Source organism: Ictalurus furcatus, chromosome 27 (genome assembly GCF_023375685.1).
Source record: "Ictalurus furcatus strain D&B chromosome 27, Billie_1.0, whole genome shotgun sequence".
Classification (NCBI taxonomy): Eukaryota; Metazoa; Chordata; class Actinopteri; order Siluriformes; family Ictaluridae; genus Ictalurus; species Ictalurus furcatus.
Window position 1 is genome coordinate 11,849,959 of NC_071281.1, and position 24,215 is coordinate 11,874,173.

The 24,215-nt window shown below is 39.6% G+C and overlaps 2 protein-coding genes across 3 annotated transcripts; both read right to left on the bottom strand.

Moving 5' to 3' along the window:
• Positions 1 to 18: 18 nt before the first annotated feature.
• On the bottom strand, positions 19 to 19,368 carry bbox1 (butyrobetaine (gamma), 2-oxoglutarate dioxygenase (gamma-butyrobetaine hydroxylase) 1). 2 transcript variants are annotated; one of them, XM_053617286.1, is made up of 8 exons: positions 19,293 to 19,368; positions 14,955 to 15,349; positions 13,142 to 13,256; positions 7,333 to 7,531; positions 5,188 to 5,293; positions 3,202 to 3,398; positions 2,302 to 2,468; positions 19 to 1,883 (listed from the first exon to the last, which is right to left on the bottom strand). In XM_053617286.1, the coding sequence occupies exons 2-8, from the start codon at positions 15,312 to 15,314 to the stop codon at positions 1,726 to 1,728; spliced, it is 1,302 nt and encodes a 433-aa protein (XP_053473261.1). In that variant the 5' UTR covers positions 15,315 to 15,349; positions 19,293 to 19,368; the 3' UTR covers positions 19 to 1,725. The 2 variants fall into 2 exon arrangements, with proteins under 2 accessions (XP_053473261.1, XP_053473260.1); XM_053617285.1 differs by having other exon boundaries at positions 14,955 to 15,345; positions 19,293 to 19,362.
• Positions 19,369 to 21,530: 2,162 nt separating this feature from the next.
• fibinb (fin bud initiation factor b) lies at positions 21,531 to 23,783 on the bottom strand. The gene has a single exon (XM_053617288.1). It carries the CDS (start codon positions 23,140 to 23,142, stop codon positions 22,522 to 22,524), a length of 621 nt encoding a protein of 206 aa, XP_053473263.1. The 5' UTR covers positions 23,143 to 23,783; the 3' UTR covers positions 21,531 to 22,521.
• Positions 23,784 to 24,215: the final 432 nt, after the last annotated feature.

Here is a 24,215-nt window from a genome sequence, read left to right on the forward strand (position 1 = left end):
GTTTTTGGAGCTATAAAATGTTATTTAAAATAAATTTATTGCCTTTTAATTGAGTTTTCATTGGTTATATATTTATAGTTAATAGGTACAACATTATTACAACTAGATAACAAACCGGTGAGTCTACGCAGTTCGAAAGAATTAGACAAAACTTGAAAGATAATTGTTTTAAATAAATTGTGCTTACACTTTAGGGCGTGTTCACTTCCTACCACACAACTTGTGCTGCAAGTAGCCACTGATTTCTAGCAAGTTGACAAGGGTTCTCGAAAACACAAGTGCAGGGTCAATGTTTTAAAAATTAAAAAAAAGTCTGCTGCTCTTGATTTTAGTACCTTACTGCAGCCTGGCCTGCTATAATAACCTGTACATAATCTCCTTTTGAGAAGCTCTATTTTTAAGACATTAAAAGTAAGTTACTTTTATCACTGATGCCCCTGATATCATCCTGAACAGTTTTAAATCTGGATACAGGGAGAGTGAGCTTTTTATGCAGCATGCAAACATACATTTAAGACATTGAGCTTAAAATGTTACAAAGATGATTACACATTGATACTAATAAAGAGGAAAAAAAAAAGTACATGAGTTTTCCTGGTTACATACAGTAGTCATAACATTGTACCTAAAAAAAAAAAAAAAAACACTTGTCACTCTTGCCATTAAACATAAATAACATAAATAGAACAGCAAGTGGCTGTTTATGCATTGCAGGTGCTGAGTTTATAAGAATATTTAGGAAAACAAACCCACTTTAAAGCTAGCTTCATTCTAAGTAACTTAGTCAGCAGGATATTTACAAAATGCTGTATTAATACATTTCCACCGGACCGTGTGACACTGCTCGGCTGTTTCCCACCGCCAAGTGAGCTGTGCTGTACTTATGTACCCGTGCCGAATTTGGTTACCGTGACATCCCAGGTACCAAGGTTTGTAAAAATAATAATAATGTATTTAAACATCAGATAAGATATGCTTTCCAAATAGTTTGAATTTCTTTTGAGTAGTATTTCACTAATAATGTCACCACCAGGGGAAACTCCTCCTACCTTCACAGGTCGAGTTGTGCAATGGGAAACAACACGCGCTAGGGCAGGACACGGATAGTTCTGAGTTCACGTTTGTTGCCAAGTCATGGTGAGAAGCACTGTACAGCACTATGTAAATAAAATTGATGTAAAATAGATGTTTCATGTCATTAGACCACTAGTATTATTAAATACTAATTTACCAATTCATTGACAAAGTTCAGAACTAAGGATTAAAATGTCTGAAGAATTTTAGCAACAGTGTTGGCAGGTTCCACATAATAACCTCTTGGGTGTTCAGTTTCTTAGTCAGGCTTTTAAATGAATTATGCCAAAGATGTGAGAACATTAGCTTCACATGCACTGCGCTGTTAAGATAATCTTTTACTATTTACGGCTCAATAGAACCGTTTCAATTAAAATGGGAATTTCGTGTCTGACACATTTTTTTTTTTTTTTACCAGAAGATCATCCTGGTGTTCAAATCTTTCAGACCATGTTGAAAAAGAGTCAAGGAAAAGTTTTTTGTTGTTGTTTTTTACCCTCATGAAGTACTTGTAGATCCCAAAAACATATTTACTCACATTAATCTCACACTGGGGTTCTTAAAAGTTCCAACTTTAATTTAGCGACGTGCAGCTTCAGGCTTGGACTCCTACTGACAGTACTTGTGTTTCAGATGAAGTAAAAGGAATTCCTAGCTGTCTCCATGGACAGCTTTACGGAGGATGCGCATACGGGACATGACTTCATCCCAGTCCAGGTATGCTCCCTCTAGGTGTCTTAGGGTCCTGCCGCCAGAGTAGTTCTTCCGGCCGTGCAGCAGACGCCAGTTATCAAAGGTTACCAGGTCACCTGTACATAATAGACAATTATTTATCTCACTGAACATGAACAAATTAGACTACATTTCCAAACTCTTACATTCTGGCCACTGCTACTGGACATGCTGCTCTGTTTTCCATCAAGTGTTGGCCTCTACACCAGACAGACCAAAGACTTTCCATGTAATTAGGTCGATAAAGAAAAAAATATGACTCCTCATACGTAACAAAATATCCAGCCAAGTTCTGAATCTGTTGCTCGTTTGCAGGTCAGTATGAAGAAAATCCAAAGAGCAATAGAGCGAAGAGTAATAACTAAAATTTTCGCTAACAAACCTCAATGTGAACAGGATTTATGCCGATCCAGACGTTTTACTTTCAATTCAATAAAGAGAGTTGGACAGAGCAAAAGGTGTGTCTCATTAGTCTTTCCGTTCCACTAGACTGACCTGGCTCCATCCTGTAGGAGACCACGTTCTCCGGCCGGTTCATCAGCTCCACAAAGCTCTTCAGGGAGGAGTAGAACGGCTGCACCTGATCGAGAGGTAGATCCAGGGTAGAGTCTCTTGTTGCATTGTTATAGTTTATCCTCACCACACGGCCTTCACAGTCCACACTGCACAAAAAAAGACCAGACTAGACCTTTTTACCAGGTGGACAAAAGATGGTGCTGTTTTGACACGAACACTGGCACTCATGGACCACAAAGTAAAAGTCATGTGACACACACGTGTATATATATTTCACTGCTTTGTTTTCTTTTGTAAGCTATGTGACTTATTAGGGTGGTGTTTTGATTTAAGTGCCCTCTAAGGCTCTAAAACATGAAGCACAAGGGAACATGTATTACATCAGTGAGGTCTGGTCTGTAAATTAGATGATCTCAGCATACATCTGAATTTCCAAGTGCAGTAAAAATTTATATACATGGCTGACCATGTACTACAAGCCCATCTGAGCCAACATTGGAGGAACAAGTTATTAAACCAGCAGTTCTCAAACTGGGGGTCACAGAAATAAGTATGTTCAATTTATTAAAGCCGTTTCATTCAAATCTAAAAAAAAAAAAAAAGGTTTTAAAAATAGTGTTTAAAAATAGTAGATGCTATTAAGCATTATAATTAAATACTTTCTAATTACTCAATTCACAGTACCCAATCCTATCATTTGCATTCTAACGTGCTGATCTGCTAAGTAAGTATTCAATGACTACAATTTTGGGTTTTCCTGGTCTCCACAAACAGGGACTTTGCATACTGTGTGTGTGTGTGTGTGTGTGTGTGTGTGTGTGTGAGAGATGGTATTTAATAGTGAATTATAGTACATGGTCACATTTGCAATTGTCTCACTCTATAATGCGGTTCTTGGATTGCACGATGAAGTCGCAGTAGTCAGAGCCGGTGTCTGTGTAGTCGATGTAGAGGGATGAGAGTGTGTTAAATGCCTCGGGGTCCTCTCTCCTGAGCAGCTCGGCCATGTGGAACCCATCCACCACCTCACTCTCTCCACCCTGCTGGGCCTGCTGCAGACAGTGTAGGAACTGCACCTACCAAGTCACACACAAACACACACACATTTTTTATATATATATATATATATATATATATATACACACACAAACAGAGGGCTACTTTTATAAGGTAACACTAATTAGGATTTCAGGTGTCTCAAGCTTACACTGCATTTATTTTATAGGGTTTCCAAGAGTAAGTGCTGCAATAGACTACACAAAGATCCCCTTAAAGAGAATAAATCTGATTATATTAACAGGAAATCAGTGCAGGTCCAGGTAGACCATGAAATGACTTACTACATTAAATATCTGACAGGGCTTTAACATTGTAATTTACTGCTAATAATTTCACTTAAAATCTGTTTTGGCTATGTAAGCCTTCTTTTACACGGTCAGCTATTTTTTTCCGGGATTCTTCACGCAGGATCAGCAGTCGTTATTATACATCCACAGCTGTTGATTTATTAATGATTTCCCTCTGGGTAGTTGATTTTTCCAGCAATCATTTGAATCAGTTTGTGATATCCCTTACTTCTACATCACCATGCACAGACCTTAATCAAACAATCCCACCGGACACAGCTGTAACTGACTTCTGCATTCTTATAAAGGAAACTTCTGCGGTGAGTTTCTAAAAGCAAGCACTTTCTAGTACAGATACTATAATATTTGATAGATATGACATTTAAAGTGCTTTTCGTGATCGTTTCATAATACGGTCCTTCCACATTTATATCCCACAATGAAAGGATATGAAAACAATTGGGGTCAATGTGATTACAAAGTAGCTCACTGTAAATACATAATAAGTACCAACAATTCTCCTTTATAGAGTTGGGTGTGGGAGAGTTTAGACCCAAAAGGAGGTTCATGCAAGCTCGTATCTTCTCGTCTTCACTTCATGTTGATTATATAAAGAATTTGTATAGAGAATCATTATGTTTTGTTTTAGATTGCAAACATCCATCCATTTTCCGTACTGCTTATCCTACCCAGGGTTGCAGGGAGCCATCACAAGGCACAATTGCACACACATTCACACACCTATTCACACAATACGGGCAATTTAGGAATGCCAGTCAGCCTACAAAGTATTTTTTTGGACTAGGGGAGAAAACTGGAGTACCCGGATTAAACCCCACGGGGGAGCACATGCAAACTCCACACACACACATGGCAGAGGAGGGATTTGAACCCCGGAGGTGCGAGGCACTAATCCACCATGCCCCCCCCCCCCCCCCCCCAGTTGTAAATATGTAATTGTTCAATCGCTGCCAGTTGTATACGCTGTAGTTTCTGACTGGACACTGACCCAGAATAAAACCTATATTTTCACAACCTTTACCAAAGGAGGATTAGATTAGGATTAAGTTTCTACCAGGGGCGGATTAGCACTATGCAAAGTTAGGCAAATGCCTTGGGCCCCAGCAAATTATATATAGTATTAATTATTAATGCTAAATAACTATGATAAAAATTTTAATATCAATGTTAAAACACTGAAATGAGGGCCCCATTCCTACATTTTGCCTAGAGCCTATAAATCACTTAATACGCTGTTGGTTTCTACCACTGGGCTATGAGAGCTAGCATGACCTGCTTATGGGGCACAGTGCCTTAAAGAGCATGACTAACCAGTTCTGTGGGAAAATTTGAGTGTATGATGTGCTAGCAGGTTGATTCGATCAGAGCTTATATAATGTAGGCAAAGCAAATATGGCCATATGCATGACCAAATGTTTACAGTCAAAATATCACACAATTTACAGTCAGTTTATGTGGATTATGCATACACTTTGTGTGTGTAAAGTGGTGTACTCACCCCAGGAGGATGGTGCAGAGCAGGATAGTCTGTGTGCAGGCTCAGCTTGCCTGAGGTATATGCTACGTTGTTGGCCATGGGCTTGTCTTGCACTTGCCATGTGTGTCTGTTGAGTCAAACACCGTGCGCGTTTACAATGTCTGTGTGAATTGACTGGAGGAAACCACAGCTGTAAAATGGTTACACTGTTTTTGTAGCTGTACAAGAGAATTTAATAACCATAAGATATTGTTGCAATAGACATAACAGATGTTGTGTTATGGCAACACTCAACAAGACAGCGGCAGATGAGTTTTGCGATTACGACTGCATAATTTGACCCATGTCTCTGTTATGAGAAGTCTGCTAAATGATGGAGAGACACAGAGGGAATCCTTAAAGTAGTTCAAAAAGGATATGAATGAATAAAAACCTCAAAGGGATTTAAGAACCTTTGTGTGAGTTAATGTTAATTTCTGCTCTGTTTTATTGATGCCCGCATTTGGGTGAATAAATGCACCGGCAGTTTTGACTGATAATGCATGGTTCCTGTTGAGATTAAAATCATATACAAAACCATTTATCTTCAGTGAGCATTTTATCCTGGTCAGGGTCATGGTGGATCTGGAGTCTATCCTAATGCAGGAAAACACCCTGGTTAAGACACCAGTCCATCACAGGGCACCATGCACACACACATTTAGACCTATGGAGAAATTTAGTGTTGCCAGTCCACGTACAGGCATGTTTTTGGGAGATGGAAGGAAACCGGAGAACCCAGAGGAAACACTCACAGACACAGGGAGAACATGTGAAACTCCGCAAAGAGATCCACAAGCTCAGGAATGAAAAACATACTGTGCATACAGTTGAGGCTTGAAGAAAAATTCATTAACTGGTGCAAATTTCAGTGGCTCAGTTCCCCCCAAATGCATTCCATTCAAATAGTAATGTATGAATGCAAAATTTTTCAAAATAAAGTCTCTTAACCAGCACCTGATATTCATTTAATACAGCAGCTCTGGTCAATAAGAGCAAACATTTTCAGACCCATCAGTGACTAATGTTGTGATCAAGTACTATGACAACAAATTTGAATCATTTTAACATAAACTAGCGTGTTTTAGGGATTGAAAACATACAGTGGAGCAACACGCTCTGTCTCTCCAGACTTTCTATCTAAACGAAAGAGACAGAAGGTCTGCTTTGACTAGAGACACATGGAACTGCAGACTACAGCATGATGTCATTAATGAGAAAGTCCAGATCTGTCTCTGTCATTCTGTGTGTCTCTCTCTCTCTCTCTCTCTCTCTCTCTCTCTCTCTCTCTCCTCTTCAGTAGCTTTGGACACGGTCAGATCATGATCTGCTCTTTTTGTTTGAGTGTGTGTGTGTGGCCTGTGATCAGGTAAAACTGGGTCCAGCTGGCGTGTGAGCCCCTGAACATGTGCTGTCCCTGAACATCAGAGTTAAAGTCACTGTGCAGCTCTGGAGTATATCAACACTGGCTCCAACTAGAGCCGACAGAACACTCAGTGTGTTCCTGTGTTATCTGTCTCTCAATTATTTTCCCTTACTTACTAATCTGAGCAATGTTTTCCTTCCGTATCCCTTTTCCTGTATTTTTTTTCTTCATTTTATTTAAAGCTTTATCTACATGGAGGGATCTTAATTGTTCTTAAAGTGTATAAACTACTCAAAGTGCTGTCTTCATTTGTAAGACATGACGGATGACTTTCAAAAACCTAAGAAATACCACATTAGTGAGACGGATAGGCTGTAAGTGTCAAATAATGCACTTCGGATTCACTGCTCTGCGGTTTATGTGAAGGTCAGTGGCAGTGGAACTCATTTAAGGGGGGCGGGAGATGTTTGATTTGGCCTAGATTCAGCTCAGGAAATGCTTTCATCAAGTTCATCACAGTTTGCAAATGACTCATGTTGAACTTTTAATCTTTTACAGCAGAGCGAATCCTTTAGAAAAAGAATGATTTAGCAGAAGTGTAATTTTTAGGCATTTCTTCACACTAAATTAAGGTAGAATTTCACAGCTATGGAGCATACACTAACAAGGCATGAACAGTTTGTGATGTAAGTGTGGAAAATACACTTCTAGTCAACTTTTCAATTATACTGTAAAACTCGGTGTGGGTGTGTGATTCTTACCCATAGAACGTGAGTCTGAGGTATCCAATTCTCCGACTGAGTCTAGCCAACTGGCCTTGCTCCACTGGCGCCCCCTTCAGGTACACGATCCCGAAACGCCTTAGGGCCATAAGCCAGGCCAGAGCAGCCTTATCATCATGTAGAACCTCCTCAAAATCTGCCATGGGGATCTGCAGAGCAGAGTCCCAGAATTCACGCTCTGAAACAACCCAGAGACATTTACCCGACTAAAAATCATATTACCTCCCCCATAAACACACATTACACACTTCTAACAAGAAAGCCTAACACAAACTGAAACAGTTTTATTATATAACATTGTACATAAACTATGAACAATGAAGAAAACATGCTTGTATTGGGAAATCATCTGGAAATGCATCCGCTGTTAAATTCCTATTGAACCCTTCCACTAAATATCACCATATGTTCAGAGAAAACCCATGATGCAAGACTGTGAGAATGAACACACGCAAATGACCAGCGTATTATGTATTCTGCAGTTTTACGTCAGCAGCTTAATAGAACGGTTTCACATCATCTCTTGCAATTTGGAAATCTGGAAATTTAGATGTAATGCTCCAACACTTGTGTACAGTATATTATCCTTAACTGTAAGAAATACATGTAAGTGCTATTACTCATGCCCAGGCGCCGGTCAATGGGAACAGTAGCATCTATATTATTAGTGCCATTGTGTGGAGTCTATCTCTTATCCCTGTCTTTTTTCTTTCATGAGTCTGGCAGGATAGAAGTGAGCACCAACTCCACATGGCAATCATTAAATCAAATAATGGAAATTTAGACGCGTCCCAGTTAGCTGCCACATTTCTATTTAATAGGAATAGTCTGTTTGTGTTTTCAAGACCAGAGCCAAAACATGGTGGTTAAACATGGACTCACTGTGAGAGAAACAACAGCATGTCTGTATCTATGTGTTTGAGACAGATGGTTTCTTTGGTTTGTTAATGACAGGTAATAGGTAATGTCATTCTTTTGTCCTTTATATAAGCTCACTGTAATATACATAAATGTTGGCATAGTGTGTTACTGAGTAAGACCTTTGAACCAACTTCACGCTGTTGAAAAAGGTCCAATTTAGTGTTGATTTGATTGAACAGGGTTTGCAGTAATCAGGCCTGGTTGCGTCTAGTCCAGCTGAACCCCATTATGAATACAGTTTCATAGATTTGGGGAATTAGTAACTATGGGGCAAATACATTTTCACACAGTTGGTATTGGATAACTTTTTTGCTTCAATAAATTACTATCATTTAAAAATTTCTGAAACAGTTTAGTATGAGATACACACAAAAACCGAAGAAATAAAATGTATGTAATATAAACATATGTAATAAGGTTTTTTTGTAATTAATATTCAAAGGCATTCTAATATAATTAAAAAACAATTACAAATTCAAATGCCGTTACACATGAAATTGTAGATATTTTTCATTTCTTACTAATACAAATAAAAAATTCATTCAAATCTTATTCAATTACACCTATTTAACCATTAGAGACCTTTTTTTCCCCAGCCCCAAATCTTTCCTAAAGAAATCTGACTGCTCTAATGTGTACACACACACACACACACACACACACACACACACACACACACACACACACACACATACATGGTAGCAGTGGTTTGTAATTCCAGTGCTCTGTTGAGTTTTCCCAATTTAAGCAGCTAATGATTATTCCAAAAAATAAATTTGAGTCAGAGGTGAATAAAGCAGCTCAAAAATTCGAGTGTACAGTGCATGGGCTCCAAGTATTGCTCTATGGAAAGTATGGCACAGAAGTCAAAAGGGCAATTAATAGACTTGTGCTACAATTAGAGAGCTGGGTGAGAAAAAAAAATGACAGAATATTGGGATTGGAGAGAGGGAGAGAGGGAGGAAGCTGGGCACTTGGCCCAGGGTGAGGAGGTTCAGATGGTGCTGCACTACCATGCAACGGTGCTCAGCATTCCCTTTCATAACGATACACATTCGCTGCTAGGATTTCCTGGCAGGATGCACTCCAGTCTGAGAGCCAATCAGAGATTAGTCTCACTTTCGCATAGTTTCCAGCTGGGCTTCAGAGCAATAATACATCACTCTGTCTCAAAGCGGCTCAATGGCTCTTGCACTCTCCAGCAAACTCACTAGCAAGGCAGACAAGCGCATTTTAATCCTTGTGTTTCTGTGTTACACATCTGTGCATTATTCCTTACAGAGAGATTTTTACAACAGCAGCAGCACTAATCTGGCCCTGTAGCTGGCCTTGTCAACCGTTTCAACAGATCAAAAGCAAATGGAACAGAAAGATGGAAAACAAATTCCAAGACTCATTTGCCGACATTCATTTCCTTCTGAACGTTTATTAGTATGAGGAGTGTGTGAACTCCAAGCGTATCTAATGTGAGAAAAGGGAATTCACAGTATAGCAATATAACTTTTAGGGTGGCTTTCACGTTTCATACGCATCCTTTATGAAGCATCTTTTACAACTTAACCACATGCTTTCCCACAAGATTAAGCTCATGCAGAGGCAATATATTCACATTCAATGAAAGCCAATGGAAATTGACTGGAGATGCATTAGACCATTTTATCCTCCTGTTCCCTTCCCAGAGGAGTGTTCATAATCACCCAGCTGGAAGATGTTATCAGGAAGTTGTAATAAATTAATTAAAGCTGTATTTACACTGTTTGTTTGATTTTTGGCCTGACTGAGTTGACACGTAAATCACAGATCGTAAGAGAATTCTTTGGCCGTTGGTTGAGATCGGTGGATTAGAACGCATAACGTGACGTGCTCACTAGCGGCTGATTTACTGCCATTGCGACCAAAGACAGCTGACGACAAAGTTTTGGCAGTGTCAGAAATGTTAGGGTGAGCGCCGTTTGAACACTCGTCTAAAAGGCAGCAATAGGAGGACAGTATACGGGTCCACAAAACTCACGGAACAGCTCCAAATACGGTAGTGGCAATGGCAAAAAAACACGAAGCCAACATGCTAATGGACAGAAGAAATATCCTTATTAGCTCAAGCTCACTCTGAAGACCCTGACCACATTTTCTGCACAAGCCATCACAATGACTGATGATGTAAGCAAAAGGTACTCATTTTCATTCATCACAGATCTATCATTAGAGGAACTTCACTGTAAAATCTGACATGGAGAATCGTAGAGTTCGGTTAAGCTGTTACTGAGATCATCTCATACTCCTGGCTTATTCGATGCAAAAAAGATGTAGTCATCTAATGTTCAGCAAACAAACCTCCACATTTCTTTCTGCATTAAATTAGCACTCTGAAATAACATCCAGAAAAGCCAAACACTGTGCTCCAGTGTTATCAACACCATCAATGAGACCCAAGAGAGATTCTGTAGTAGCATATAATAGGCAAGCTAAACAGCCAACACATCACCTTCAATGAAAGGCTTCTGTAAAGTCTCCATCCCAATAAACGTAGTTATTTAGGGGGTGTAAAATTAGCTCAGAACAGTTGGAGATGTTGTTAAAATGAGGAACCCCCTCTGGCTTTACTCTGAGCAAATGTAAAAAACAAACACCAGTGTCTCGCTTAACTATCACACATGAAAGACAGCAAACAGGCGGAAAGGACTAATGGCACTTTGCCATCAGCAACAGACGCATTAGAGACTGCACAGATGACCCCGGAAACTTAAGAGAGTTTTATGAGGAAGATGTTTTAACAAGGTGCAGAAAGTGACCTTTTGGCTTAGGTGGTAGTTTAGGTGCTCTGCTGGTTTCAGTGAGAAATCAGGAGTAAAGGAAGATGTGTTTAAGACATAGAATAGAGCAGAGATAGATTTTGCTCTATTCTTTCATTAACAACCAAGTTGTTTTGCGCAGATATAAAATATTTTTTTAATGGCTTTGGTTTAAACTAGAGAGTTGGTTAGACCTTCAGGAAGTTGCAATGAGCCATGCTATAATTTACACCACCCATGAGGGAAAGTACTTCAGAGTGAAGGCATTTACAACCTCAAGTAGTGGTCCATCTAGAGACTGGCAGGGGTTTTTTTGACACAGTTCATGAAACTGTTCACAGTTAGGTGCTCTTTAAGCCTAGACTCTCCAAACTGTACCCAGGTGTACAGTACCCTGGTCATCTCATTCACACTAGACTGTATCTGTTTTTTGGGTTTTTTTGTTTTAACATGGAGCCACAGAACGGCAACAATCCAGCTGTGGGCTGACCATGTCAAGTCAAAGAACCATTAGTCTTCAATCCAGACACACACGGGTTTGTTTGGAGCACGTCGCAGCGCTCTTCTCGAGTTGCCTTAGATAATGATTCCATATGGCAGGAAGTGGGAAAAGACTTTGCACTCAAGGGTGATCCTTTGGATGTGTCTCCTCAGACAAATGCTTCAGGCTTAAGGCTGGTCGTTCCAGAAACCACAAACGAAGCTACTACACTGATATTGCACACCAAGTTATCATCTCAGAATCAATCGAGAAATATGTATGTTAAATGATTCATACATCAGAATAACTTACTACCAGGAAATTTTTCAAACATGCATTACATCAGATTTGCAAATCTGAGCTGGAAGAAACCATGGAAAATTTAAATGAAATTATACACTGAATGAAACACTTTTAAATTATACAAATAAACTTTTGCACTCAAAATGTTTCCAGAGAAATTTGGAGGAAGCCCTAGCCTAAATCAGTTGCACAAAATGTCCACAAAAATCTAAAGCAATGTGGCGGTTCAGGAAACACAATCAGATCCAACTAAAATCAGCGCTTATTCCTATGCGCCAAACTGTTAAGACCAATGTCCCTAGATGCAGTTTTAATAACATTTTTAACCCGAATGAGAGGCCTTGCTCAGGCAACATGTCCATTTCTACTCAGTGATGTGATTACAGTGTGGAGACATTTACAGAAAATCTGAAACCAACCGTGAACATCTCTATCCTGCCCAAAAAGTGTGACCGTTTGGAAGGCCATATTAAATCCAGGGTAGAGGTAAGCATATTTTGGATCCATCCATGTAAATGAAAACCTCTAAAAACTAGAGCTCATTTAGTTCCCACAAAACAAAACTGGCCTGGACCTCTTACGATTTGGAGGAGTCAAAACTAAATGAATTATCTGAGGTAAATGTAGAATGACCATGCAGGACACCCTGAGGGACAAAGTGTTTCATAAATAAAAAAAAAATCTGAAGGTAGGAAAGTAACCCAGAGGACAGACGACAAATTAAAGGAAAAACCATCATGAAGTGTCTTTGTAACGTATTGGGTGACCATAAACCACCATAAAAACTTCAGTACACTTTGACATAGATTCTACACATCACTAGAGATATACTACGGAGATTCTTCAAAAGTTGTTTTTTTTTCTTTTCTGATGATGATGGTGGGGAAGAGCGCTGCCTAACACGTCGGTCCAAAATCTCCCACAAGTGTTCAGACGGGTTGCGATCTGGTGGCTGTGAAGGCCATATCAACTGAGTTACATCATTTTCATACTCATCAAACTATTCAATGAGCCCTCATACCCTGTGGGTGGGGGCGGGGTCATCCTGGAACAGACCACTCCCATCAGAATAGATATGATTCTTCACAGGATAAAGTTGATCAGTCTGAAGAACTTTGCATTCATTTGTCATGACTGTGTTGGCCAGTCACTGCAGGTTAGTAACACTTATAGAACAGAACCGAGTTGGAAATGGTGTTGATGTATCACTTGCTGTGAAGGAAGTAACTCTTCAGATGCATAAGACACAGCAGGCAAACTGTAAGACACAGAAGGCACCAGAATTGTAACTCACCGTTTAGAAAAAGTTCCTCCTGCCGTGCTTGTCTTGCCTCTGGTGAGAAGCATCTTTTCTTTAACCAGTCAGGCTCAAACTCACTGCTATGTTGATCTGGCCATGTGATAGAGACCTACATACAAAAAACAGTGTTGACAGGTGCTATTTTAGTCATGCCTATGTAGAGTAGCCTATGTTGTACAGTAGTTTATGCATATGTAGTAGAGTGTACTTTAGTATGTGTGGAGGCCTGGGAAAACCCTTCACATGGTCTAATATACATATACTCAGCAAAAAAAGAAACGGCCCTTTTTCCAGGAGATTGTATTTTAAAGATAATTTTGTAAAATCCAAATAAGCTTTACAGATCTTTATTGAAAAGGGTTTAAACGATGTTTTTCCTACTTATTCAATTAAGTATAAACAATTATTACACATACACCTGTGGAACAGTCCTTAAGACACGAACGGTTTATAGCTGCTAGGTGATTAAGGTCACAGTTACAATAACTTAGGACACTAAAGAGACCTTTCTACTGACTCTGAAAAACACCAGAAGAAAGATGCCTAGGTTCCTGCTCACCTGCATGAACATGCCATAGGCCTGCTGCAGGGAGGCGTGAGGACTGCAGATGTGTCCAGAGCAATAAACTGCAATGTCTGTAATGTAAGACGCCTAAGATCGTCCTCGCAGTGGAAAATTACATGTAACCGTGTGTGTCTCTCAGACGTGGAGAACTTGCACATGCCTTGGTGGAAGAGTGGACTAACATCTCACAGCAAGAACTGACAAATCTGGTGCAGTCCATGAGGATGAGATACAGTGGAGTACTTAAAGCAGCTGGAGGCCACCAGATACTCACTGTTACTTTTAATATTGACCCCCCCTTTGTTCAGGGACTCATTATTCCATTTCTATTCATCAAATGTCAGTGAAACTTGTTCAGTTTATGTCTCAGTTGTCGAATATTTGTGTGTAGATACAAATATTTACACATTAAGAAATTAGCTGGAAATAAAAGCAGTTGAAAGTGAGAGGATGTTTCTTTTTTTTTTTTTCTTTTTTTTTTTTGTTGCTGAGTATAGTTCTGAAAACTACAAATGTTCCTCAGCTGAATTATGTTCAGTACTAGCAATTTAAAATCTGGTTACCCCCAAAAGTGAAAAGAAAATTCCACTGATTTCACATCCCCACTTACCTCTAGATTTATTACCCAATCTACTCATTTAAAAACAAAATTACTGCCACATTGTAAAAATTTGCAAGCTCACAATGTGAAATGCCTTTCATCACTTTGATTACCAACATCATCCACATCAGTCTGTCTTCTCATCTGAGCTAAGAGTCACTCTTTAAACACATTTAAAACGCATTTAAACACAAGCCTCCATTGTCTCTTCACTCAACTAATCATTGCCTGTACTAACATCGGGGAGGAAATAATCGCACATTACTTCAGTCAATTCTGTTGGCTAAATTTCTTTCATTCTGGTGTATAACTCTGTCCCTCCTTTTGCAATCACAAAATCAAGCAAGCTCCACAATATTTAGAGGAGCTTGCAATTTTTCCAAATTACCGCAGGTTTTCAGCACTTTTGGGACAAGAAGCATCATTTAACATCATCATAACACACATTCAGCCAAAGCACTCTTCGATTCAAATGCATTGAACATGAGTACAGCTAAATCCTGTATGAACTGGTAACTATTTAAAAACATTTTAGCTGTTTTCAAGAATTCAGCACCACCACACATATTGGTATGTAACAACAGTATATAGTCAGAAACCTCATGTTTGATTGTCTTTTCTCATAGATATACAAAAGGTACCTTGTTATTCTCAGTTATTTGCACTTGGTCCATTCCAGTATGCACATCAAGGTCAGTGAGGAGCAGACTCCGTGCTTTTGCTGACTGCAGCATGCACAGAGGGCACTGGCAGTTATCCCGAAGCCAGGTAAATGGGTAAAAACTATAGCTTCCATCATCCCACTCCACCTGTAGCAGCCTCTTGTGGTCCAGGACTTGAGCATGTCTAACCACTGTACTCCCTCCAACAGTCGGTAGCGGGACCACTGCCAGTGTCTGATGCCCAAAACAAGGCACTTTTCCTGGCTTGGAAGGACGACTGGTTCCTTTCAGGACATGCAGAGCTGCTCTGGAGGCACAGCGAGCCAGACTAGAGAACATCCTGATCTGTGGTGTAGCAGTGTAAATCCAACTGTCTTCATGGAAACATATAAAAAGGGTTAAGTGGTTACATAATTGCTTCACAGCCTTGTTTATGATAACCACACAAATTTACCACAATTTTATTACATGATCATAATCTCTTTATTCACTGTGAAAGCACTGTGTTGTGTTTCGGGGAAGATAAGTTAACGTTTGGGAAATAACTAGCCGCATGGTACGATTATGAAAAAGGCGAGAAATTGAAAATGTTTATATTACAAAAAGAATCTAGCATGGTTTATACAACATACATTGATTTTAAACTAAAGCAAATAATGACCAAACTTTACAACACTGACATAAAGGTACATTACCCAGGAACTTTAACTTTACACATACTAAATGTAATCATGGAGCTGAACTCTGATCTACTGTGCCTTATTTGCATATTCAAATCAACTGTTCAGTCTCACACAAATAAATATAAGATTGTTACATTTATATTAGGCCCTATTCAAACAGGACTAGTTTTAAATGGGAAGCTGTGGTATTTTACAGGAATATCCCTGGGATTTTATTCCTGTCTGAATTCGTCATTTCAGTGCATGTGCATGTGTCAGGAAAGATTATGCCATATTTTACCTTTTAAAAAAATGACCAGTGGAAATAACCCCAGGTAATGTACAGTGTATCCGGAAAGTATTCACAGCGCTTCACTTTTCCCACATTTTGTTATGTTACAGCCTTATTCCAAAATGGATTAAATTCATTATTTTCCTCAAAATTCTACAAACAATACCCCATAATGACAAAATGAAAGAAGTTTGTTTGAAATCTTTGCAAATTTATTAAAAATAAAAAAACAAAAAAAAAGCACATGTACATAAGTATTCACAGCCTTTGCTCAATACTTTGTTGAAGCACCTTTGGCAACAATCACTTCTTCCATTTACGGATGATGGAGGCCACTGTGCTCATTGGGACCTTCAATGCTGCAGAAATGTTTCTGTACCCTTCCCCAGATCTGTGCCTCGATACAATCCTGTCTCGGAGGTCTCCAGACAATTCCTTGGACTTCATGGCTTGGTTTGTGCTCTGACATGCATTGTTAACTGTGGAACCTTATATGGACAGGTGTGTGCCTTTCCAAATCATGTCCAATCAACTGAATTTACCATAGGTGAACTCCAATCGAGTTATAGGAACATCTCACGGATGATCAGTGGAAACAGGATGCACCTGAGCTCAATTTTGAGTGTCATGGCAAAGGCTGTGAATACTTATGTACATATGTTTTTTTTTGTTTTTTATTTTTAATAAATTTGCAAAGATTTCAAACAAACTTCTTTCATGTTGTCATTATGGGGTATTGTTTGTAGAATTTTGAGGAAAATAATGAATTTAATCCATATTGGAATAAGGCTATAACATAACAAAATGTGGAAAAAGTGAAGCGCTGTGAATACTTTCCGGATTCACTGTAAATCCAGTCCGTATTGACATTTCTTAAAGATTCCATTATATCCAGTGGGAAAAAGGAGGTTTTGAGCTATTTCTACTCCAGTGTGCATCCTTTTCAATCCTCACAATTCAATTCAACATTATTTGTATAGTGTTGTTGACTACAAACATTGTCAAAAAGCAGCTTTATAGAAATCAGCATGTAGAATTAGATCCCCTAATGAGTACTCAACGGTTCAATGGTTAAGGCTCAGCACCGCCGGGCTGCCAGTGTGGTGCCCTTGAGCAAGGCCCTTAACCCTCTCTTAACCTCGTGTAGCCGTATCATGGCTGACCCTGTGCTCTGGCCCCAACTTCCTAACAAGCGGGGATATGCGAAGAAAAGAATTTCACTGTGCTGTAATGTAAAAGTGACGAATAAAGGCTTCTTCTTCTTCTTCTGAGCAGCTAGAGGAAATAGTGGCAAAGAAAAACTCCCTGAGACAACATGAAGAAGAAATCTTGACAGGAACCAGACTTAAAAAGGAATCCCTCTTCTGTGTGAAACAAACTTGTGGGATTATAAATTACCAATCCACAATTGTATATGAAAAAGCCAAACAGTACTAAGTGTGTTGAAAGAATTTTCAGTTTGTGCATCATAGGCTTTGATTACAGCAGAAATCTAGGTACAAGTCCATAGTATCCATGTCAGATTATAAACTGATGCAAGCATGAGCCTTGAGCATAAACTGTTTTTGTTTTTGTCTTTAGGGGATCCACATGGGACCATCCACAGCAACAGACTCTCGCCCAAGCCAAAATGAAACCAAGTATTAGTAGAGTTTAAAATGCAGAATAAGAAAACATATACAACGTGTAAAAGGACTTGCCAGAGTGGAGTTATTTAGTTTTTTAGCTACGTTATTTCCTAGCATGCACAAAGCCTACATACACTATATGGCCAAAAGTTTGTGAACACCTGACCATAACACTCATATATTGAACATCCTATTATGTTATAATAAGCTCCATTCTTCTGGGAAGGCTTTCCAATAGATCTTGGAACATGGATGTGGGGATTCAGGCACAAGGGCATTAGTCAGGCACGTAGTTGGTGTTTCAGTTCATCACAAAGGTGTTCAGTGAGGTTGAGGTCAGGGCTCTGTGCAGGCCACTTAAGTTCTTCCACTCCAAACTTGGCAAACCATGTCTTCATGGAGCTTGTTTTGTGCACAGAGGCATTGCCATGCTGGAACACGTTTGAGCCTCTTAGTTCCAGTAAAGGGAAATTTTAATGCTACAGTATGCAAAGACATGTATACTGTCTGATGGTCAGGTACTGTATATGTTTGGCCATGTACTATAGTGTACATGCTATAGTCATGTGACCTACTAATAATCAAGCACAATTTGCATGCACTCTAAATACTCATTCATACTAAATGTCAAAACAATCAGTTTGTATAAAAATTAGGTGTATGTAACATGCATGCAATTTTTGACAATCATGTGTACATCACAAAGGCACTGTGATTTATACAGAAATCACTTATCCCATGCTAACTGATCAAAATTACTACAGACTTCTGCTAACGTTTCCATTTACCATACCGCTAATCCTGCACAGGGTTGTGGGGAAGCCTGGAGTCTATCCATGAGAACTTGGGTACCTTGGGCAGGGAGCCAACCCATGCATATATGAATGTGCATACACACATTCACACACAACAGACAATTTGGACATGCCAATCAACCTACAGCACATGTCTTCGGACTGGGGGAGGAAACCGGAGTACCCAGAGGAAACCCGTGAATCACAGGGAGAACTCCACGCACTTGGAGCAGGGGTGGGAATCAAACCTCCAACCCCAGATGTCCGAGGTAAAGTGCTAACCACTAAGCTACCGTGCCCCCCTACTTAAACCATCAAAGTCTGGAAATCTTATCCAGTCTGAATATTACTTTGGTGTGATAAAATGTAGCTGGGATTTGCAATGAATAAACTAAAGTAGCATCAAAAGACACGAATGAGCATGAACTTGGAGTGTAGCCTAGATCAGACTTCCCAGCAACACCATTCATACACCATTTAAAAGGTGACACTAAAAAAAAACAAAAACAAAAAAAAAAACCACATGACGTCAGATCAGGACCGCACGCGCCTGCCGGCAGAAGTAGGTGAAAGGTCGCCCAAAGCACCGGCTGTATTTCCTGTTATATTTACCGGTTTCAGACACATGCTGTGTTTTCTCTAAGCAGGAGACGCTTTTAAATCATTTAATCACACACACTTACTTTATATATATCTATATATATGTTTAGTTTCACTGTCATAGACCGAGAATACATGCAAGTACGTTATTAGTAGAAGTACTTTATAGGCGAGAATGCTAGCAAACAACAGGCGCAGCTAAACCAATGGGTAAGAGTGGTACTGTTATGATGTCGGTGTTTAGAGCCCTGTGCGTGTATGGTATTCATACGAGCATGTGTGAGTGATCAGAAAGGAGGAAAAACAATCGTATGCACCAGCTGATGTGAAAATAAACTTACCGTGTGTAAAGGAAAGGAAGCTTCAGTGAGTGTGATTGCAGGAAGAGACACACACACACACACACACACAGTGACGGTGTAAAGACGGGAAGTGTGTGAAAGGTTGCTGTGCTTTCTGTGTCATTATCATTTTACACACCCACAATACATAAACTCCTTATGCCTCAGGTTTCATGGACAAGTACTTACTAGAATTAAGTACTAAACAGCATACTTACCAATAAGTACCAAGTACTTACTCTTTTTACATTGTTGTATTTATTTGTAGTTGGTTGTACAGCACAAAGGTCAACTAGTGATTTTTTTTATTGTGCTTTATAAATAAAGTGATTGATTGATTGATTAAATAAGTATTTTCATAGCAAAATTAGTCGACAGAGTATTTTATTTAACGCCCTTCGTATTCCTGTCAGTACTGTGCCAAACAGAAAGCATCGCATACGCTATATGGACGAATATTTATGGACGCCTGATCATCACACCCATATGTGGTTCTTCCCCAAACTGATGCTACAATGTCAGAAGCACACATCTGTATAGAATGTCTTTGTGTGCTACGGTTTTATAACTAAGAGGCACAAACATGTTCCAGCATGACAATGCCCCTGTGCACAAAGCGAGCTCCATGAAGACATGGGTTGCCAAGGTTGGTGTAGAAGAACTCCAGTGTCCTGCACAGAGCCGTGACCTCAACCCCACTGATCAGCTCTGGGATAAACTGGAACGCTGACCAAGTCTTCTCACCCAACATCAGTGTCTGACCTCAGTAATGATCTTGTGGCTGAATGAGCACAAATCCCCACAGCGACACTCCAATCTCATTCCCAGAAGAGTGGAGTTTATAATACCAGCAAAAGGGAACACAATCTGGAATCTTAATTGTATTGAAGTGCTGTTTAAGGGTTATTTGTACATGTCCTGTGTTTGAATATTGTTAGTGATAACTTTCTCCACCTTCTTATCCAGGGTTTGCTTGAAATAGAGATTTTATCTCAATGTTAGAATAGAAAAAATGAATGCTGACAATCAAACAAACAAATAAATGTTTCCCCTTATTTATACACTTTAATTTGTTTGTTTCTGTATTTTGCTTCTGTATGATTATAAGCATGCTTATTTGTCTTCCTCATTGTCAAAAAATAAATAAATAACCTGCAAAGGATAAATACAGACATAAGAGACCAATACAGAGACAAATTATAGAAAAATGTTTTGCAATATTGAGGCATGAGGAGGAATTATTTCAATTATTATTCAAGTAAATAATATTAATAGTCAAGTAAATACACATGCCCACAAGTCATTTTCTGTGTTCATTTGTGCATTATTGTGTATATTTATTTTAATTTGATATATTGTATTTGTATAGATTGATGAAAGCCTTTTTTTCCCAAAACAGCTTGCTTTTCTGGAAACAGTTATCCCCTGGAGTCTTCTTCTTCTTCTTCTTCTTCTTCTTTAGATGGATCTATAAGCATACAGGCTATTTTGGAATCATGAACTTGTTTAAACTGGAGACCATGGCCTTTATTGTGATTTATTTAATAACACTGGTATATTTTATTTTATTTTGTATTATGGCATCATCTGCCTAAAATGCAATACCATGCTCCTCTGCTTGAACATTTCACACTGACCAGTGACATTTTACACTTTACGACTGTCCTAAAATAACACATTTATGAGGGGAAACAAAACCACTTAGTCTGTACAGAGAAAACAGGGTTGCTCCTCAGCAGCTGTTTGTATGACTCTGTGAGCTCCCCAAGCACCTGTATGGCTTTACACAGAAATCCACATCTTTCACTCTTTCTCTAAAACTTGTTCTCAGACTTTGCCTGTAATCTCGCTGGTCTGTTTACAGATGCTGCCTTGGCACACGTTCTCTCAGAAATTTCACAGATTGACTGTGAATGTGTGCAGGAAGACCACTTTTAAGTCCCATAAAAGCCCACAGAGAAATAAATTCCACGGGCTTAGGAGAATTATTTGTAGTTTATACACGTCATGATCAGAATGGAAAGTCTTAGCTGTTACTGCTGTTACAGTTAATCCTCCCTCTAACAGCACGAGTCCCTAGCCTATAGTGTTTGTATTTTTTTAAAGCAGATTTCTTCACACACTAATAAATCTGCCTGCCTGCATAGTATTTTATGGTCCTAGATTCCACATTTATCCTGTCTGTTACATGTAAAAGAGCTGTAGCATTCCAACACTAAAACGCAAGCACACACCCTGTTGAAAGTTATTTTTTTTAATTACAAAGTGGAATAAACAGCTTCTCAGGAATGCAACTACACATGGTAGAAGCTTTGAAGTCCAATATTCCTGCCCGCAGTTATCTTGGTTGGTCAGAGGATAAGTCATCTCAGTCTTGTTTTTTTTTTCCTTTCAATGAATAATTGCACAAATATATTCATACTGCAAAATCTGCTGACATGAAGACCTTACAATGTAGCCTGTTTTTGCATGAAGAATATAGACACTCACAGTATACCATTTTCAAAGCTCATATTAACAGTAAAAAAAAAAAGTTTCCATTTAACAAAAGCTTTTACAAATATATTCTCTCCTCCTTTTCATAATAATATTAAAACGCTATTTTACATAATATAATTAAGCAGTGTGTACTTCAGGAGGTTAGTCAGCATGTTTAACTGTTGCAAATATACAGAAAAGTCCTCTGTGCTAAATTAACACCCACTGTGTTCAACCCAGCTGGACGAGTGAACACTGCAGGTGAGAATTCAACACTGGGGATTTATCTGGGCATGTTGAGGAACTAAATATGAATATGAATTTTTAGATAAGATGTGCAATGTACAACAACAACAAAAAACTATTATTCTGTTGAAATTTGTTTTTTTTTTTTTTGCAGAATAATTGCATATTCAAGTAATGACTAAAATCACTTGGACTAGCAAAAGAAAAAAAACAAAACACTACTATCACCGGTGCATATAAATACCTGCACATCATCTAAATGATGGAACAGGTGTTTAAACCCTGGTTCTATTTATTGTCACAATGCCTGAGTATCGTATGATCCTTTAATAGATAGACAAGAAGGAATTTGTTAAATCCTGTCAAGTGTGCTGCAGCTCATCTATATTCTAAATGAAAACTGCCTTCTTAGTTATTGCACAAAATAGCTGCATTGTGTTAGCCAAAATGCCCAAGTCAAGAACTTTGCATTATTTCCCCGCCTAAAGACAGCTCGCGCGTGCGTTCACACCTTTAGGTACTCGTTTTTGAGGCGGCTCAAGCGCGTGCCGTGGCTGCGGATTATGAGCGACAGCAGCTCGTGCTTGTCCTTGAGCGCGAGCGCCACGTCCAGCGTGTCGCGCGTCGCGTCGCGCGCGTGCGCCACCATGGCGAGGAAGTCGTCGCTGACTCGGTGCTCGTCGCGCACGTCATGGTCCTGGCTCTGCTTGAACTTAACCTCGAGCTCGAGCAGCGACTTCTCCGAGCTGGCGAAGGCCTCGCCGATCTGCACGCTCTCACGCCGCAGGAACTCGCCGTAGCTTTCCTCACCGTCCAGGTCGAGCGCCACGCTCCGGCCGATGCCCTCGAGCACGCGCGCCGCGTCCTCCACGTGACGCCTGAGGATAGTGAAGTCGTCACGGATCACCGCGTCGCTGTCTTCCTCCAGAACGCAGCGGGTCTCATCCTTCACCCGGAAGAGCATCTGGCAATGCTCGGGGTCGTCGTTTTCCTCGTAGTAGCCGTCCGGAACGAAGTAGTGATGGAAGGTACCGTTGGACATCTCCGGGTACAGTGGACCTAAATACGCCGCTCCGAGGCGGAGATAAACCAGACAAACCGCCGCGAGTAATTCAACAGACAGCATCTTTATTCAATTTCTTCATTCAGCAAAAAAAAAAAAAAAAAAAAAACAAGTCCATCGATCTTTAAGAGTTTCCGTTAGGGTTTGCTTGCAGCCTGATGTTTGTCTTGTATGACAAGCATTCTGACAGTCATATATCCAGACCCGCTGCATGCGAGTAGTCTCTGATCTGAAAGCGCGTGCACAAACGTGCTGCTTGTAGCCTATGTCCCGTTAAGCTCGCCCCTTAATAGATTTTGACTTGGTGCCTACATGCTACAGTGAGAATTCATCAAAGCTGAGATGATACGCGAGCAGTTCGTGCTCGCTCTGAGTGTCTGCACATCTGGTTCTCCGAGACAGCACTAGGTTTAGGCTAATGATCCCCCTGCTCCTGCTCTCAAATTACAAGCCCGTCACTGCTACACTTAGAAAGCAGCACTGAGCTGGCAGCAGGACTATTTCACACAGGAGTTTGTTATTAGAGTAGCTGGGGCTATTAGGAGCTTTTAGTACTAATGAATTAAACAAAAATATACAGTACGTGAGTGTATAACTCTATTGAGGCATGCTGAAGGTAGCATACCTTTTTGCCCTTAGTGCTATTATTATTCGTATTATTATTTTTAAATCTACAGGAGTTGTGTACTTTTTTTTAAAGTCAGTGGACTACAGAACAGCTATAGAGTTATGGGACTGAGGAATGTATTGAGGGTGTTTAGTACTTACTGAAGCAATTAAACATTGAACTTTGTATTGACATGAAAAGAACTATAACCCTCTGACCCTCCACTTAAATTAGTCAGAGCAGTTGACTCCAGCAGCTGTCTTATATTTTAAACACACTAGCACCACACACCCAAGTGTATGATTCTGCTCCAAGGTCTTGACACTGAACACATTGCTTTTCACAGCAATGTCAAAAGAACACACAAAAGTACTTTTTTTTTTTTTTTTTACTTAGATGTTTTTAGACATTTGCCCAGACAGTTCTCTTCCGTCAGTCTCTTTCTTCTCACCGTCATGCTCCTTGTGACAGTTTCCCTGAAAGAGCTTCTGAGTGATGATTAAAGGTTATGACCTCTGCAAAGCAGAAA